Raw genomic sequence first — 17134 nt, 5'->3', positions numbered from 1 at the left:
ATCAGAAAACAGTGAGAAATTAGCGAGGAAAACTAGTTTAACACGTCATTTTTTGATGGACTACTGTTTGTATATGTGGTAAATCGGACATTATTCACTGTCGGACATGACGCATTCCTACAGTCAGCGTTCTCTCGTGGTACTTGCGTTTTTAGGGATTTTATCCGCAATAATGTCCCTGTTGTCCGTCATTTTGCTCTTCCAGCTCCAAACACAAGAGGCTGTTATAAAGGATTCTCGGGTCGAATGAGGTCACAGTTAATGTCCGTTTCTCCGGTCCTCTCAGCCTCGTCTCTGACACTCAACTTGAGCTCAGTTGTTGTGTGTTTGCTTCACAGCTATCTCGCTACTGAAATAAACCGAGGAGAACCAGACACACAAAGGTACGGACGGAGAAACTTACTTCCGTGGACACTAAATCACAATCTCCAACCAAATGAGTGGCATTTATTTGAAAGAAAGATACACTTTCTAGAAGAACATTCCTCAAAAAAGAGTTTAGGTTTCAAATAGTTGTAAAACTATTTTAGTTTTTGGTTGTCAGTGGAACATATTTGTAGTAAATGTAATGAATCACACCTGGAGAACTTGAAGAACATTTCTTCATCCACTAAAACTCACCTTGAAAGTCACTGACAGAGAAAAGTTATGAAACAATGCATTCGAATACGTTTTTTGGGGTCACACTGTATATCAAAGGTTATTGACATTTACTGGACTTTGAATTTTATTTTGACCTCCAGGACTTTTGAAATTTGAAATTAAACATTTGAAATTATTTCGAATTCAAAGAGCATGATGTTGCCTATTCTAGTAGGTCTTTGAAATCAGTCTGTTTTGCAAACTGAGACCTTGCAACTAGTCCATATAAGAAACATTTATCTCAGTTTTTTCCTTAAATCCAAAGGGCCGACTGGTTTCTATTGGATAGCAGGGTTATTCGGCATGTGACCATTGGGTTGTTTTGCCTTGAGAGTTTAAGTTTACTTAGTTGGTAAGTGCTACACAAAAAACACATGGAAGTCATGTCATGAATTATATTTAAAAACTTGAATCATTAGAGTAAGTATATACACATTTACAGAACATGGTTACATTTTCCTCATTACACCACTCATTACACAACTAAATAATATTCAAAACGCGAACAAATTGTAACCAAAACACCTAAAGCAGCTTATAATTATCATATGTTCATCCTTACATATTTTACACCAAAATATTTATTTTATAAAAAAATGTTTTTTTTTTTTTTACTTATGGCTCTTTAGTATGGAAGCCCATTTCTGCCTCAGAATAAAGAAAAAAAGTGGTCATCGTGACTTTATTTCTTGCAATTGTGACTTAAATCTAACAATTTTGAATTTATATCTCATAGTGTGACTTTTTATATTGCAGTGTGACATTAAACTTCACAATTAATTTTTTTCCTTGGAGTTGCAACTTTTTTCCCTAATTGAAATGTTCAATTTACTATTTACTAATTTTATAACATAACTTCATATTACAAAGAAAACACTAAATCTTGCAATTGCAATAGGTGATCTGGGACCAAAAAAAAAAACGTGAGATCTGAAAGTCGAATAAATAATATTTTTCCATTGATGTATGGTTTGTTATGATAGGACAATTTTTGCCCGAGACACAACTATTATAATATCTGGAATCTGAGAGTGCAAAAAAATCTAAATATTGAGAAAACCGCCTTTACAGTTGTCCAAATGAAGTCCTTAGCAATGCATATCATTAATGAGAATACATTTTTGATATTCTTATAATAGAAAATGGACAAACTATCTTAATGGAACATGATCTTTACTTAATATTAATTAAATAAAAGAAAAATCAATTATTTTGACCCATATAATTATTATTTTTTTTGGCTATTGCAACAAATATATCCGTGCTACTTATGATTGGTTTTGTGGTCCAGGGTTCAACTTTATATCTCCCAATAGTGACTTTATCTCACAATATGAATTTCTTTCTTTCTTTTTATTTTTTAATTTGGATGTGGAAATGGGCTTCCATACTTTAAAATAGCAATCTTTATCAATATGAAGTGGTGACACCAAGTGAATATAGTCTATCGTTCAGGTCTTCATCAGTTTATATCCCAGAGCTATGCTTTTCTCCTCCATCCTTAAGCATGCCAGGATCCAAAGCTCTTTTTCTATAAAAAACAAAAAAAACAATACATTAGTGTATATTCATCATTTATCAGTCATAGCAGGTAATGGTTTGACATAAATATTTCTTTTTTGTTTTTTCTTCACAGCCATGCTCCTTGACTTTGTTTCAAGCACAGGCCAAACCCTGGAACGGGGTCAACAGTGAGATGAGATCTGTACTTTCTCGTAAAACCACAATCGAGAATTCAACTTTAGTATGAATGGTAACACATCTAATTTGGTGTCAAATGGGCATTATATAATACAGTATATGGTTATATTTAATGTCCATAATATACACACAAACACACTTATTCCGAACTTTTGGCAGCAAGTCTCTAAAAAACATTCTAAAAACAGTTATATAGTGAAAAATTATTACAATTTATATTATATATTAAAATGTGACACTGAAGACTGGAGTTATGGTTGCTTAAAATTCAATTTTGCCATCACAGGAATAAATTACTTTTTTAAAATGTATTGAAATACAAAACAGTTATTTTAAATTGTAATAACGTTTAGCAATATTACTGTATTTGTAATCAATTAAATGTAGCCTTGGTCTGCATAAGATATTTATCTTCTTATAAATGCTGTGACTGTACACTATTGTCTTAGAAGTCAGGCAAATTATTTATGACATTTAAAGCAAAATATGTATATAAAAAAACTGCTTTTGTACACCCAATATCAACTTACAGGTGTTAGAACATTAACTGGAAAAAAAAGTAAAATAATATTGTGAAATTACTACTGAAGTACTTGAAAATTATGTAGCTGTTATAGGGGAATTACTCTTTTCTTTAAAAAAAAAAACAAAGACATGTTTATGTTTTGTCTATTGAAAACACTGCAGTAAACGACTGATACAGAAAAATACAACTTTAAAAGTTACGATGAAAAATCACATTTTTAAATGACATATTCCACATAATAACAAAATAAAAATGTGGGAGAAGACGAATTGAATTGATATAATAGTACAAAATGTTTTATATGCAACTTACGTCCATGAAGCAGGTGTAGAAAGAATCAAAAATGAAGCAAAACTAACCTTGGGAGAAAGATTTCCACGAGTCAAGGTGGTGTGACTGAAGTGTGTGTGGGTGTATCGGTCACAGCACTGAAGTGACATGTATGTTTAAAACAGAAAAAGTGAGCAAATTAAAAGTGAAGCAAATGAGCAAAGAAAAATTATAGTAAGCCACATTTACATTTAACAGTGAAGTGATGTATAAAACAAAACAAAAAACAGTAATTATAATGTAAATGCAATTAATAGCATTAAAAATGGATAGTGACAAGAACCTTCGACCCTGCGAGCTGCCGATCTGTTCCTTCAGTGAAATGGCTTGCCTGAGCAGACCGTCTATGTTCTTGAAATAGAGACTACTATTTGTCATGCTTTTCACCGCACTGAAAAACAGACATGAAGCACAATAAATAAAATACATCATAATATAAATCATTAATTTATGTAATGCATATCTTACCTGCATGCATATTCAACAGTGTAGATTGCTCCCTGACTTTGTTCCTCCCAACTCTGCATGTCTGTCTACAAATTCACAATTCACCACGACACTTCATTCAACTTACTGATATAATAACAATCAATATATAGTTTGATTATCATATGCAAAGAACAAAAATTCTAGGATTTTTCTTCATATAATGGATTTCAGTGGTGGCCAATGGGTTGAATGTCCAAATGGCAAATTGTTTCAATGTAGTTTCAAAGGGCTCTACACGATCCAAGCCAAGAAATAAGGGTCTTTATCTAGCCAAACGATCAGTAATTACTTTAAAAACTAATATATATATAAATATATATATATATATAAAGTTACATACTTTTAAACCACAAATGCACATCTAGCACTAGCTCTGTGATGTGTGTCCGCAAATTCTCGCATTATGTAATGTTGGAAAGGTCACATGTGGTTAGCTCTTCGCCTGTGTACTACGGTTCAAAAAGGTAGAGTTGAGCAGAAAACTCAGTCTCATTTTTCTCCTCAGACTTCAAAATCATCTGACATCATTGCTTGACCTTTTTTGTACAGGGCATTTTACATTCTTTGCACGTTCGCTTTGTAAACACTGGGTTGGTACTTCAGCCTACGTAACTATATGACAATGTAATGTATGAAGTCGAGCTAGAGCAAGATGAGCATTTGTGGTTAAAAATGTATATATATAATTATTATTTTCTTAAAGATAAGATTAGATAAGATTCCTGTATAGAGCCCTTTGAAGCTGCATTGAAACCTTCAGCCCTTTGGCTACCACTGAAGTCCATTAAATGGAGAAAAATCCTGGAATGTTTTCCTCAAAAACCTAAATTCTTTGCAAATCTTGGGACGACATAGGGGTGAGCTAAGTCAGCTTGTTAATGTCATTATAATACATTTTATTTATAATGTGCTTTTATCATACACAAAGCGCTAAAACTTAAAATACAATAAATAACAATAAAACAGAAAAAAATACAATCACCTTATTAAAAAGCTTAAATCAAAATAGTAAGTGAAGACTATTTTAAAAAGATTAATTTTTAACAGTTGCTTTCAACATGAAATAATAACTCAGTAATATATTACACAGTATAACATTGTTTTCCAGCAAAAATAGTATTTATTTGGTAATTTACAGATTATAATGTAAAGTAGGATTCTAATATGGCAACTCAAATGTGAATTATTCAGGCAAATATCTAAAAAAAAAAAAAAAACATAACAGTGTTTAGGCAATTATACTGTCTGTATTCCTGTAATACAGGCTGGACAATATAAATGAAACACATTAAAATACCGCACCTTGTGTTGTACGAGCTCTGGCAGGGATCTCCTGACGTGCTCTTGTAACCTGTAAAGCGCTATCGACGGCTCATTGGCCAACACATACATGCTCTCGGTGAATTTATCACTCACTGTTGCAGAAATAAACAAAACACGTGATCAGTGTATTTTCATCAGGTGCATAACAAATGATGTGTAATCTCAAATCAGACTATCATCGAGACACGCTTAAATAACGCGTCTAATAATTCAGTAATCTAACGTTAAATTAAATGTTCAAGACCATGCATACACAAGTACACTCACTCGTTGTTGATTATAGACATAAGAACTCTCAATCTATCCATGGTAACGTTACCTCTTTTTACTTTCAATTGCATTTCTTGGTCCTCCATCTTTATAAAATATTAATGAATGATATAAATGTATACAATTCCTTATGAAAGGGTAGCTGTTCCCCTACAATTGCTCCCAAAACATCATCCGAAGGAAAACACTTGGCCAATAAGTAGTTCCTAGCCACTTGTTTCATGCCATTACGATTCATCTCAGTGACTCGAATATTTTGAATCGGTTCACCAATCAGATTAGTTCACTGAATCGTTCAGTGGCCCGTTCTGCAGATGTTTACGCAGGTAACGAGTCATTGAACGATTCGTTCAAAATACAGAGTCGTTCATGACTGTTATGATCGTATTGAAATTATTATTATTATTTTTAAGTCTACTGATATAAGCATTGAAGCAGCATGCGTTATCCCCACAAAAATTGTACAATATATTATATATATTATACAATTATATATATATATATATATATATTATCGTTCACCCAAATATTTAACTATTTAGGAAGTTGATGGGCTGACTGTTATGGACTATTGAAAAAGACAACAAAAATGAATAAATAAAATTAGATAGATGAATGGGGTGTACTGATCAGATTCAACCAATGAAATGCTCTTGCCGAGCCAGCACTCAAATCCTATTGGCTCCAGCTACAGTCAGTCTTCTAAGACAGTAAAGCAGTCACGCGTTTCAAGGAGTCAGCACATGAAAGTGAATCAAAACGATTCTTAAAAGATTCGTTCAACCCCCCCCCCCCCCCGACTCGTTCATGAACACCACTTAAAGCTACTGTTCCAATTTTAATAGTTAAGAAAGATGCGATTCATTTTGCAGCCAAAAGTAAAATATATATCATGAGGAAAAGCAGCCTAATGTTTGATACGATATCATTAAATAGAGTTTGAGTTCGTTGAGCACAAGACTCTTATTTTAGTTTCACTTTTACTAACGAATCAGGAAACGAAAGCAGCCTATACGATCTTACGAACCCGTTAAGTTTAAGATCATGTTTTCTCATAAAGTTTAAACAATCTAAGGTAAGTTTTTCATAAGACATATTTTGTTATTTTATATTAGTATTTTTAACTAATTATGCACAAAAAATTGGCCCTATTTTGTTTAGTATTTAATCTTGTCTCTATATTTTTCTATATTGCGCACATTTAAATCAGGTTTAATAAGTGATTATGGAAAACCGACATGACGAGAATGCTGTAAACCATTCGACCGCTCTGACGAATAAACAGCGTGGGAATGAGGTCACAGTCCGACCGGCCACTTTAGACAGTGAGTCTCACACCTTCTTCTATACGGTTTATTAAAGGCAGATTTCAAAGGCATAAAATATTAAATATAGTCTTTTAAAGTATAATTACGGCATTTAATTATGTCTTGTAGACCTCTCAATTCATCAGCTGGCAGCCCATGGAGAAATTTCACAACTGGAGGTACATTTGTCCAAAGGTATCAAGTAACACGTGCCTTAATTAAAAATAATAATAATAATAATAAAATAATAAAATAAATGTGTATCCAGCTCATGCATGAATAAATAAATACAGTAGAGATCAACATATTTTCTAAATTTCAAGGTCACTGCTTACTTAGTCCTATTTGATGTTATACTAAAAGGAGTAGAAGTGCAATTTTTAAAAGCATATTTCATAAATTAATAGTTTTCTAGAGCACAGTATAAAACTATGGAAGGCATTTTCTGCCAAATTTGAATAAATAAATGAAATGATTAAAATTAAAACCAGATTAACTATTTTATTACAGAAAACTGTAATAATATGTGACAAAATTGAGAATGAAATTAAATGATTTCATTTTCAGGTGACATACCTGTCAAATTGAAAAATAAAATGCAATTGCTGATTTCACATTTCATTTTCAATACAGTCTCGAGGCAAGACTGCCAATATTAAAATGAAAAGCAAACGTGAAAAAGAAACTACACAGTTTTAACAAAGCTCTTTATTAACGCTCACGCAATAATAGTGACACAATTCAAATTTAAATGTAAATTTTACTTGTCATTTTAATTCCTCTTTTATTTCACTGTTTTCATTTTCAAAGACAACCTGCATGCAAATTATATGTTAATGAGTGGGTGTGGCTTATTCAAGGAACGGCGCAAGAGACAATCGTCGAAGTCTCGTGTGCATGAGTTGAATGGTGGTTGAAACAATGTGTGAAACGACATTAAAATGTGAATATATTGTAATCGAGACATGGCGAATCTGTTAGTGAGCTTTTGCGGGAAGCTGCTGCAGCATTAGAACGTGGAAGAAACAACCAGCCTGACCAGCATGCGTCAAACCCTCGACCCACTGCAGTTCCTCGGCCTGAGCCTCCACGAGACTCCCCGGAAAATCTGCTGTCTGCTGAGTTTGTGACGGCTGCAAAATGTCCAAGTGTATCCAAGATTAGGGGTGCTCCGATCACGATCAGCCGATCGTTATGCGCATCTCGTCAGTAAAGCCGGTTCTCTAATCAGCGGTTAATTCCATCAGGTGCGTGATTTCACATAGAGCAGCTGTTACTACACAGAGCCGTTGTTAACTGAGAAGATGCGCCAATAAACGCTGAAAATGAACGTGGATTTGCGCATCTTCTCAGTTAACAACGGCTCTGTGTAGTAACAGCTGCTCTATGTGAAATCACGCACCTGAGGGAATTTACCGCTGATTAGAGAACCGGCTTTACTGACGAGATGCGCATAACGATCGGCTGATCGTGATCGGAGCCATAGACATGTATAGAAAGGCTAGATAGCTTACAGGCGCTGAGAGCCAATGGGACCCGACGACGTCACACGGCGGCCATCTTAGGACAGGACCGCTCGTCCAGTTATAACATTAAAGTCTATTGTGCATGTAGTGCTGAAATAACTATATTTTGCTCAATTTTCAACCGATTTTCAAACGGCTTGGTGTGTCATAAACTTCAGGGATGCGGCTATTTAACTGCATACTTGTGAAAAATTATAGCCACGAAGTTTATTAAGAAAATAGTATATTAAGTAGACTAGATAGGTAAAGTACTAGGTATACCCATACACACACACAGTAATGATGTCAATATTTATAAGGTACATGAAACATGAAATAGTGCAATTTAGTTTATTACTAATATTTACATTATTAAATACATGTGTAAATTTATGTATAATATAAATCTGTCTCAAGTTGCCATTCTGTAAAATAAAGAGAAAAGAGATTTTTTTTTTTTTTTACTTAGGTCCAAAGGCACACAATTAGAAAAAACTTACAAAAAAAAATATACAAAATATACAAAAAAAAAAAAAAAAAAAACATTAAAGACACAATTGGACACAAAACTCTTTCCATCAATACAATATAATCAATACAGCTCCCTCCCTCTCCTCCTCTCATTTTCCACAAGCGTAATCAGAAGTTCTGTAAACAAAAAACCAACAAAGTAATCCAAATGTAAAGATGTTTTTAAGAAACCAAACCACTTTGAAATCATGTGTAACTCAAAGCTATGTTGAAACGAAAGACTAACCCTGCCTCTCCCACCAATTTACAATTGCTTGGTGACTCACTTACGACCTCTTCACTGCTAGCCAGCAAATAAATACAACCACATCCACAAAATGACATTTAGACAAAAGATTAGGTTGTCAAGAAACGTTGTTGGTCTCAGGAAACCTGTTAATAATTGAAAATGTCGACTGTGGTATCACTTTAGAGTAGAGGGCAGCCATGAAACACACAGCTACGCTGCAATGTTAAGCGTTTCTCAAAACGTGAAGCTACAATTTAAACATCGGCATCAGCACAAATCATAGCCACGTTAATAAGGTTTGTAATAAACCAAACCGTTTGTAAATCCGTCAAGAATTCAGCAAGTTACGAGCATTTTAGTTGGCGTATGTCACTCACCTTCCGTCCACAGCAGCAGGGAGCAGCAGCGCAGTCTCCTGACCTAAGATGGCCGCCAAGTGACGACACAGCTGACTCCGCCTTGAGCCATCTAGCCTTTCTATACATGTCTATGATCGGAGCACCCCTATCCAAGATAGATTCAACTCGTAGCAAAATTAAGTCATTATCATCCGAAATGTTTGCTAGCTGGTTTAATTCTGTTGCTATACTGGCCATAACCGCCATTATAGCTCCTCCACGTAACAACGTAATTGAGCCACACCCACTCATTAACATATAATTTGCATGCAGGTTGTCTTTGAAAATGAAAACGAAAATGAAAACAGTGAAATAAAAGAGGAATTAAAATGACAAGTAAAATTTACATTTAAATTTGAATTGTGTCACTATTATTGCGTGAGCGTTAATAAAGAGCTTTGTTAAAACTGTATGTGTAGTTTCTTTTTCACGTTTGGCTTTTCATTTTAATATTGGCAGTCTTGCCTCGAGACTCTATTGAAAATGAAATGTGAAATCACCAATTGCACTTTATTTTTCAATTTGACAGGTATGTCACCGTGAAAATGAAATCATTTAATTTCATTCTCAATTTTGTCACATATTTTGCGTACAGTTTTCTGTAATGAAATCGTTAATCTGGTTTTAATTTTAATAATTTCATTTATTTATTTAAATTTGGCAGAAAATGCCTTCCATATAAAACAACCCTAATTAGATATTTGAAAATAACTTTGACCAAAATTAGAGAACATTTACAGATATCAATAGTTATTGGTGTTAATCTGGCACCTGCTGCTGATTTCCTTAATAATGTGACAATCTAACTGGCAACATTTCTGTAATTTTCACTGAGATTAGAAGATGGAGGCCCACTTTATGGTCACACTGCAAAACAGGTAAAGCAATTCCTGGAAAATAAGAACATTGAAATAATGAAATGGCTGGTCCAGAGTCCTGTTTGAAAATCTCTGGAAAATCCTAGGCGACAAAGTTATGGCTAAGAAAGCCACTTACAGTTACTGAACTTTGGAAGAAGACTGAACCAAGATCACACGAGCGCAGTGTGAGAAACTAGAGATGTTCTGCCAGAGATGTTCACAAGACTTTAAATTGGATGTGTTAAAATGTAAGGTCAATGTACATCCAGCTTGTTACATATGTTTTAATCCATTAGATTAGATTCAACTTTATTGTCACTGTGCAGAGTACAAAGCTAACAAAATGCAGTTGGCATCTAACCGGAAGTGCAAATAACCGAGTATATAAAACATATATAGAATGTGTGTATATACATTAAGCTTTATGTCATATAGTGAAAGTTATGATGTAGGACGGCAGAGACCAGCTCAATGCAAATGACTGTACATACAACACAGGGTGCAAAGAAAGTATAAACAGAAGATGCATTATACAGAGTAAAGAAGGTTCATTGTGAGGTATGCAAATAGCATAAGTTTATATATGGCCAATGACCATAACAGTGCAAACGACATCCAGAAGTAGAAATGTGCAAAATAACAGAGGAAATAATAAGAACATTGTGAGTGAGGAGTGCAGAGAGGTTATTGTTCAGTTCACTTTATTTTTTAAGCATTAGGTGGTCTATCCAGGATGTAGTGTTCAGCGCTTGAGATTGAAGTTCAGTAGGCTGACCGCTGAAGGAAAGAAACTGTTCCTGAGTCTGCTGGTGCAACAGCGAAGACTCGTATAACATCTCCCCGCTGGGAGAGGAGTGAACAGTCTGTGATTGGGGTGAGAGGAGTCTTTAATGATACTTCTCACTTTCCTTAGGCAGTGTTTGTGGTAAACGTCTTTGGTGGAGGGTAGCGCGACACCAGTGTTGTATTGGGCAGTTTTCACCACCCGCTGGAGGGCTTTCTGGTCTGAAACACTGTGGTGTAGTTTGTGAGAACATTACCATGTTCAAAACAGTTTTCTGTAATCAGATTCTATCATAAGGGTCCTATCTATTATGACACACAAGAAAATATGTGACACAGATATTACAAAATCATATAAATAAATTATTATTTTTAATATAAGTCGGGGTTGTTCAATTAAAGTTCCAAGAGGCGTGGCCTCTCTGTTTTCTTCCAAGCAGAGGTATGGACAAAAAACAAAAATAACAATTTTTTTTTAAAATGAATTGTATTTTTACATTTAGATACATGTGAGGCAATGTGACAAAAAATACTGGTTTTGTTCAGGCGTTTCCTCCTAATTTAATATTTTACTTAAAAGCATTATCTACTTAAAATGTCTACAATAATCAAAATGTTCTCATCTTGAGCAGAAAAAAATGCAGTGTTGAACACTGTGGTATACCTACAGCTTATATTACTTTAAATTTCCAGCAATGAAGATGAACAATATTTCAGAAAAAAATCAAGTATTCATAGATTGTTCTCTAATTTTGACCTCCACTGTATATATGTATGTATGGGTTCTCTTGCAGACAGCTCTCTGCTTAACAGTCAAGATGAGCGAGGTTTCACACCACTAATGTGGGCTGCTGCATTTGGAGAGATAATGATGGTGGAGTTCCTCCTTCAAAAGGTGAGAAAGACACATTTTCTTAGCCACTTAAGGCTGGAGAATGTATAGCATTTACTTTTCATTTGATTTCTTTTCTATAATATCAGGGAGCAGATCCGAGAACAGTGGCTCGGGAACGAGAAAGTGCCCTGTCTTTGGCCAGCGCAGGAGGATTTGCAGACATTGTTAATATTCTCCTACAACATGGCGTTGATATCGATTCCTATGACTGGGTATGAGCGGTTTAATTATTCTGAAAATAGTACATACTATTAAAAATACTACAAAACCACTAAATACTGCATGTTTTATTTTTTTACAGAATGGTGGGACCCCTCTTCTGTATGCCGTTCGTGGGAATCACATAAAATGTGTTGAAGCTCTCTTGAGTAAGTCTTTTCAAAATAATCACGCATTTTATTATTTGTGATGATGAACTAAAGTAAGTTTGTGTTTAGGATGTGGGGCAGATATCACATTTGAGGCAGACTCTGGCTACAGTCCTGTTGCTCTCGCTGTCGCATTGGGCCACAAAAAAGGCAAGAGTCATTACTTAACGTATTCTGATATAACGAATAATACATTTTTAAATTCTTAATTAATAACTCACAAATCTACCAACTTGTTTGCAGTGCAAAAACTGCTTGAAGATCATATTTTGGAGCTGTTTCGGGGACCAGTTTCAGTGTCTGACAAGACATGAAGCAGAGGACTGCTCTTACAAGACTTTACAATTATCCTGCATAGTTTATAGTTTTACTTTGACATGGACGATGTAAAGAACAGTTTTTGTATCTTTTTTAAATTAAAAAGACACTTTTACAGACATGCAGTTCATGCGTGTTGACCGGAAAGGACATGTGAATATTATCCATAGAGGCTCTGTAGAAACGAAGGAAATTAAATCAGAAGTAACATCAGTTTATGCTTTTCCTGTGAGTAGGTGGAATACTACTTTTCATAATTCCTCTTTGTCCTTTTCTCAAAACATTACAAAACCTTTTCCCCCAGGATTTCCAAAGTGTAAACAATTATTCTTCCAAAAAAGTCAGCACTGTTTTCAAACACTATTTTCAGCCTCTGAACCAAAGCGGCATCTTGAATGGGAAAACTGTGGGTGAAGAATCAAGGATTTGATAAGCTTGGGATAAATAAAAGACATGGGCAATTCTGCGAGAAAAGTTGTAGTAGGTTATTGTACTGGAAATGTCTGCTGACTGTGACGGAGTTCAGAAGTTGATGCAAAAATAACAAAAGGTGGCGAGTGCTGGAGAACAATATTGCACCACGTGGAAGGATATTTGTAGACAGTTGTTGTCCTCTGGATAGAAGTCTACAATATGTTTGAGATCCTCTTCTTTGGCAGAACCTATAGAAAACAAAACATTTAACTGTCTTTTATTAATTATTATCTCTTATTTCTGAAACTTGTTGGTCGTTCGTGGGTACGAGGCCACAACCCGCAAAAAGCTTTGTTCGTGTTCGGATCACAATTTAAGATATTTTAGATGAAAACCGAGAGGCTTGTTACTGTCCCATAGACTGCCAAGTAAGTTACACTTTCAAGGTCCAGAAAAGGATAAAAGACTTGGTCAGGATAGTCCATCTGCCATTAGTGGTTCAATCGTAACATTATAAAGCGACGACGATGCTTTTTGTCAAGAAGAAAACAAAAATATTGACTTTATTCAACAATTCCTCTCCTGTTTCTCTCCACGTCACCGTAGCACCAATTTGGAGAATATGAGCTGACGATCTTCTGAGTCAACCGCGACACAAGGATGCACTGGTTTCTTTCAAATACAATTCTTATTTTTGTTTTCTTCATGTTCAACATGTATTCTCGTTGCTTCATAACGTTACGTTGAACCACTGATGGCAGATGGACTATTCTGACGAAGTCTTTAAGACTTTTCTGGACTTTGACAGTGTAACTACCTTGGCAGTCTATGGCAGTGGTTCCCAACCTTTTTCCTTGGGGCCCCCCCAATGTATATATTTAATATTTTTATTTATTTATATATAAATCATTTATATTTATATATAATATAAATTATGTATATACAGTATATACATGCAAAAAAATTTAAATTAATACATGCATATGCGTGTATTTATATACAAAATAATTAAAATAGTTCACACACATATAAGGGGTGTAACGTTCACAAAATTCACGGTTCGGTTCGATACGATACACTTGTGTCACGGTACGGTTCAGTACGTTTTTGATACAGCAAAAAGAAAGAAATGCCAGAGAAATTTCCCTGATTTCTTTTTTTTTTATATTAAAACTAACATAATAAAGTGTGACATCCTTTACTTTGAGTAATTCTGGAGCTATAATTGATTCTTCTTATGAGCATATAAAACAAAACAGCTTCTTGGAAAAAATTAAATACTGTAGTAGTTATAAACCAAGGTTTATTTTATTTCAGATTAACATTTGAGGGCAGCAATTGTATTCATAATGTCAAAATAAAACCGACGTAATGTTACTTGAAGGCATTATAGCCTACTATTCCTGACAAACTTTCATAGTTGCAGTTAGTGTTACTACAGTAAATCCATGGTGAATGTTGCAGATCTGGACACTGGATAGTTCATTCACGACACAATGTTTCTTCCTGGTTTCCATGCGCTGTTTGATCCGTTAATAACGGAGAAATGTGAATGTTTCTCTCTAGATCTCGCAGCGATGTTATTACTTCTGTGGCAAATTTAAATGCTTTCTTAACTGGATCTCTTATTAGCGCTGTGTAGTAACAGCGTCGCATGATCACGATCGGCTCGCGCTGCACTGGTCCAAACTGATAAACGGTCCGTCAACCACACAATAACGAGCAGTTTCGTTCCGCTTGGATTATGTTTGCCATTTGATGTTGGGCACTGTTGTGGTTGCGCCGGCATCTCTTACATTATGAGCGCGCTTGCCACGCGCAACGGGCCTACATTTGAAATAACGAAATTGTAATTGAAATCGGAATTATTAGCATATGATTTTTTTTAAACTTTGAAAAAATATTTTTATATAATATTATTAGAAGAACATTTTATGCATCTTTATTCACCCCCCCACCCCGTGAACTCTTCTCAACCCCAGGTTGGGAACCAATGGTCTATGGGACAGTAACAAGCCTCCCGGTTTTCATCGAAAATATCTTAAATTGTGTTCCGAAGACAACCAAAGCATTTACAGATTAGGAACGACATGGGGGTAAGTGATTAATGACAACATTTTCCTTATGGGGTGGAGTATCCCTTTAAGGCAGTCACTTGTTTGGTACTTAAATGAATTATAGTTTTTGAAAGAATCTGTTGAATATGATTCAAATGACTCGTTAAAAAAATGCATTCATTTGGCACCACATACTTAAGCTGCAGAAAGAATCAAACTAAAATACCCCACCATCAGATTTCCGTTAATCGTAAGAAGCCCAGAAACACATAGGCTATTTAGACAGGTACTGGTTAGACAGGTGTTGTCTGCGTTGACTGACCTTCTAATTTGCAAGATTTCCCTGAAAACCCTCCTTGGAACTGTAGCCTGAGCTCGGACACTTTCACAGGCTGTGGAAACTCCAAGACAACCCACTGGGATTCACCCTGTTTTTTTTAAATAAATAGGTAAAATGGGTCACGAGGACGAGGAATTCCAAACGTGGCAGCAGCTCGGCTACATGAACGCACCTGGTCAGAATTCCAGCACGTCTCCTCGTTGCAATCAAACATGAACTTCTTTCCGAACTGTCTGACATCTCTGTTCAGCACAGAACTCACCCTGTATTTGACAGAAAAACTCCTTTTATGTTTAAATCTGCTGCATTGGTATAGCATAATAGGCATAGCCAACAATGTCTTTTATAAAAAATATATAAATATATTAGTATTTAGTTGTAAAAACACACGTTTTCTACCTGCTTTGCGTGTTGTTACAAATCAATGACTCTGCCATCTTCTGACTGACCTCTCAACTGTGGGCAAATGGAGACGCGTGGTTTCACGACAGTAAGGGCAAGTGTAATTTGCCTCTCTGCAGCTAGATGTCAGTGTCACTCCTCAATTGCTAGGCATGATAACACTTTTTTTTTTCTTACTTGTTCAAGGTTTAAATCGTTTATCAAAATCTTCTTTAATTATCCACAGAAGGCTGCAGTGTCCAATTTTGGGCTTTGTAGTGGTTTGAAATTAAGCTTCAGTCCTGTTTATTAATTATTTAATTATTTAATGCTTTTTGTGACTTTATAGAATAGAACTACACAAACCTTTGCTGTACAGTATGTTATACACAAAAAGTACTATAAAATGGCAGATAAAATACTTTAATATTATGAAAAAGAAGATTAATTTAATGCTAATTCATTTGATTCAGGTCAGAGCATACTTCAGGTATTGATTCAGGTCAGCAGAGGGCAGAGTAGCTAAAAACAATCACAGTAAAATCGAATTGTTCAATATTTCAAGTTAAAGTGCAAATTAATGCATGCTTTTGTGGAAGAAAATGAATATCTAAAACATTCTTTTAACTTACACCAAGGTCGTCTCTTGTAATTGCTTTCATATTAAGTTTCTTTTGTTTCATTCAACTGTCTTGATTCTGATTTGCAGTGTCTGTAGTTTTTAATTGCGTTACTGCTTAATTTAGCAATTTCTTTTAAGAAAATGGCAAATTGTGTCACACTTCATTCCAGCTCATGTACAAGTAATATCCATTCAGTTTTTACAACTTTATGAGCAAAAAATCTTATGAGGAACTCTTTAATTCTTTCTAACAGAATGTTTTTTACCTTTTTTTTTTTTTTTACGCCTTTTTGAGCACGCAACCGTACCTAATGGTTTAAAGGTCAATTGTAATGTATTTTTATGTAATTGTTTATTTTTAATATTTTTTATGAACAGGTCAATCAAAGGCAAAATTCCATTGAAAATCAACAGCAACAACAAAAGAGTTGGATTCAAGCACAGGACTTGTTTGTAAAGCATTTAAGGTGGGTTCATTTGTAGCCATTTTACAGACAAATTCAATTTATGCAATACGTTAAGCATGAAGAAGCCACACAATGTTTTTTTTTTATTGGTGTTAATTTTCAATCATTGCTCTGTGTTGAAAATCACCACTCAGAGGATGATATGCAGATGGGATTTCGTTTCGCATGCTATAGGTTGATATGATAGCCACAGCCAATCAATTATTCTGAATGCCACTCTGTGCTTTAATAAGCTGAAAATGCCTCCAAATTAAAGACACATCTGTTTGCTCTGGAGCAATTAGTGATGTGTCTGAGCCATTCCATGGTTTTTGGAAAGCCTTGAAGCCTACTTGTCCTCGGCACCAGAATTTTCAGCTTCAATATTAGCGCGACTTA

The 17134-nt window shown here is 34.9% G+C and overlaps 3 protein-coding genes across 8 annotated transcripts; 1 reads left to right on the top strand and 2 right to left on the bottom strand.

Annotated features, from left to right (window-relative positions):
- The first annotated feature begins 54 nt into the window (after positions 1 to 54).
- LOC132131199 (DNA-binding protein RFXANK-like) lies at positions 55 to 12530 on the top strand. 4 transcript variants are annotated; one of them, XM_059543202.1, is made up of 9 exons: positions 55 to 383; positions 2279 to 2395; positions 6492 to 6606; positions 6718 to 6783; positions 11689 to 11789; positions 11876 to 12001; positions 12091 to 12157; positions 12227 to 12307; positions 12401 to 12530. In XM_059543202.1, exons 3-9 carry the CDS (start codon positions 6507 to 6509, stop codon positions 12469 to 12471), a joined length of 612 nt encoding a protein of 203 aa, XP_059399185.1. In that variant the 5' UTR covers positions 55 to 383; positions 2279 to 2395; positions 6492 to 6506; the 3' UTR covers positions 12472 to 12530. The 4 variants fall into 4 exon arrangements, with proteins under 4 accessions (XP_059399185.1, XP_059399186.1, XP_059399187.1 ...); XM_059543203.1 differs by lacking the exon at positions 55 to 383 and having other exon boundaries at positions 2218 to 2395; XM_059543201.1 differs by lacking the exons at positions 55 to 383; positions 2279 to 2395 and adding an exon at positions 6072 to 6356.
- On the bottom strand, positions 1993 to 5485 carry LOC132131200 (BLOC-1-related complex subunit 8-like). Of its 3 annotated transcripts, none has more exons than XM_059543205.1 (5): positions 5331 to 5485; positions 4991 to 5103; positions 3668 to 3732; positions 3483 to 3590; positions 1993 to 2173 (listed from the first exon to the last, which is right to left on the bottom strand). In XM_059543205.1, the coding sequence occupies exons 1-5, from the start codon at positions 5365 to 5367 to the stop codon at positions 2110 to 2112; spliced, it is 387 nt and encodes a 128-aa protein (XP_059399188.1). In that variant the 5' UTR covers positions 5368 to 5485; the 3' UTR covers positions 1993 to 2109. The 3 variants fall into 3 exon arrangements, with proteins under 3 accessions (XP_059399188.1, XP_059399190.1, XP_059399189.1); XM_059543207.1 differs by having other exon boundaries at positions 5279 to 5417; XM_059543206.1 differs by lacking the exon at positions 1993 to 2173 and adding an exon at positions 3233 to 3297.
- Positions 12531 to 12573: 43 nt separating the features above from the next.
- On the bottom strand, positions 12574 to 15831 carry LOC132131198 (nuclear receptor 2C2-associated protein-like). The gene is made up of 5 exons (XM_059543200.1): positions 15686 to 15831; positions 15459 to 15549; positions 15269 to 15374; positions 13070 to 13137; positions 12574 to 12881 (listed from the first exon to the last, which is right to left on the bottom strand). The coding sequence occupies exons 1-5, from the start codon at positions 15721 to 15723 to the stop codon at positions 12759 to 12761; spliced, it is 426 nt and encodes a 141-aa protein (XP_059399183.1). The 5' UTR covers positions 15724 to 15831; the 3' UTR covers positions 12574 to 12758.
- Between the last annotated feature and the right edge of the window lie 1303 nt (positions 15832 to 17134).

The sequence above is a fragment of the Carassius carassius genome, chromosome 48 (assembly GCF_963082965.1).
Source record: "Carassius carassius chromosome 48, fCarCar2.1, whole genome shotgun sequence".
Classification (NCBI taxonomy): domain Eukaryota; kingdom Metazoa; phylum Chordata; class Actinopteri; order Cypriniformes; family Cyprinidae; genus Carassius; species Carassius carassius.
Note: the sequence above shows the minus strand (reverse complement) of the source record. Positions and strands in the feature narration are given on the sequence as shown.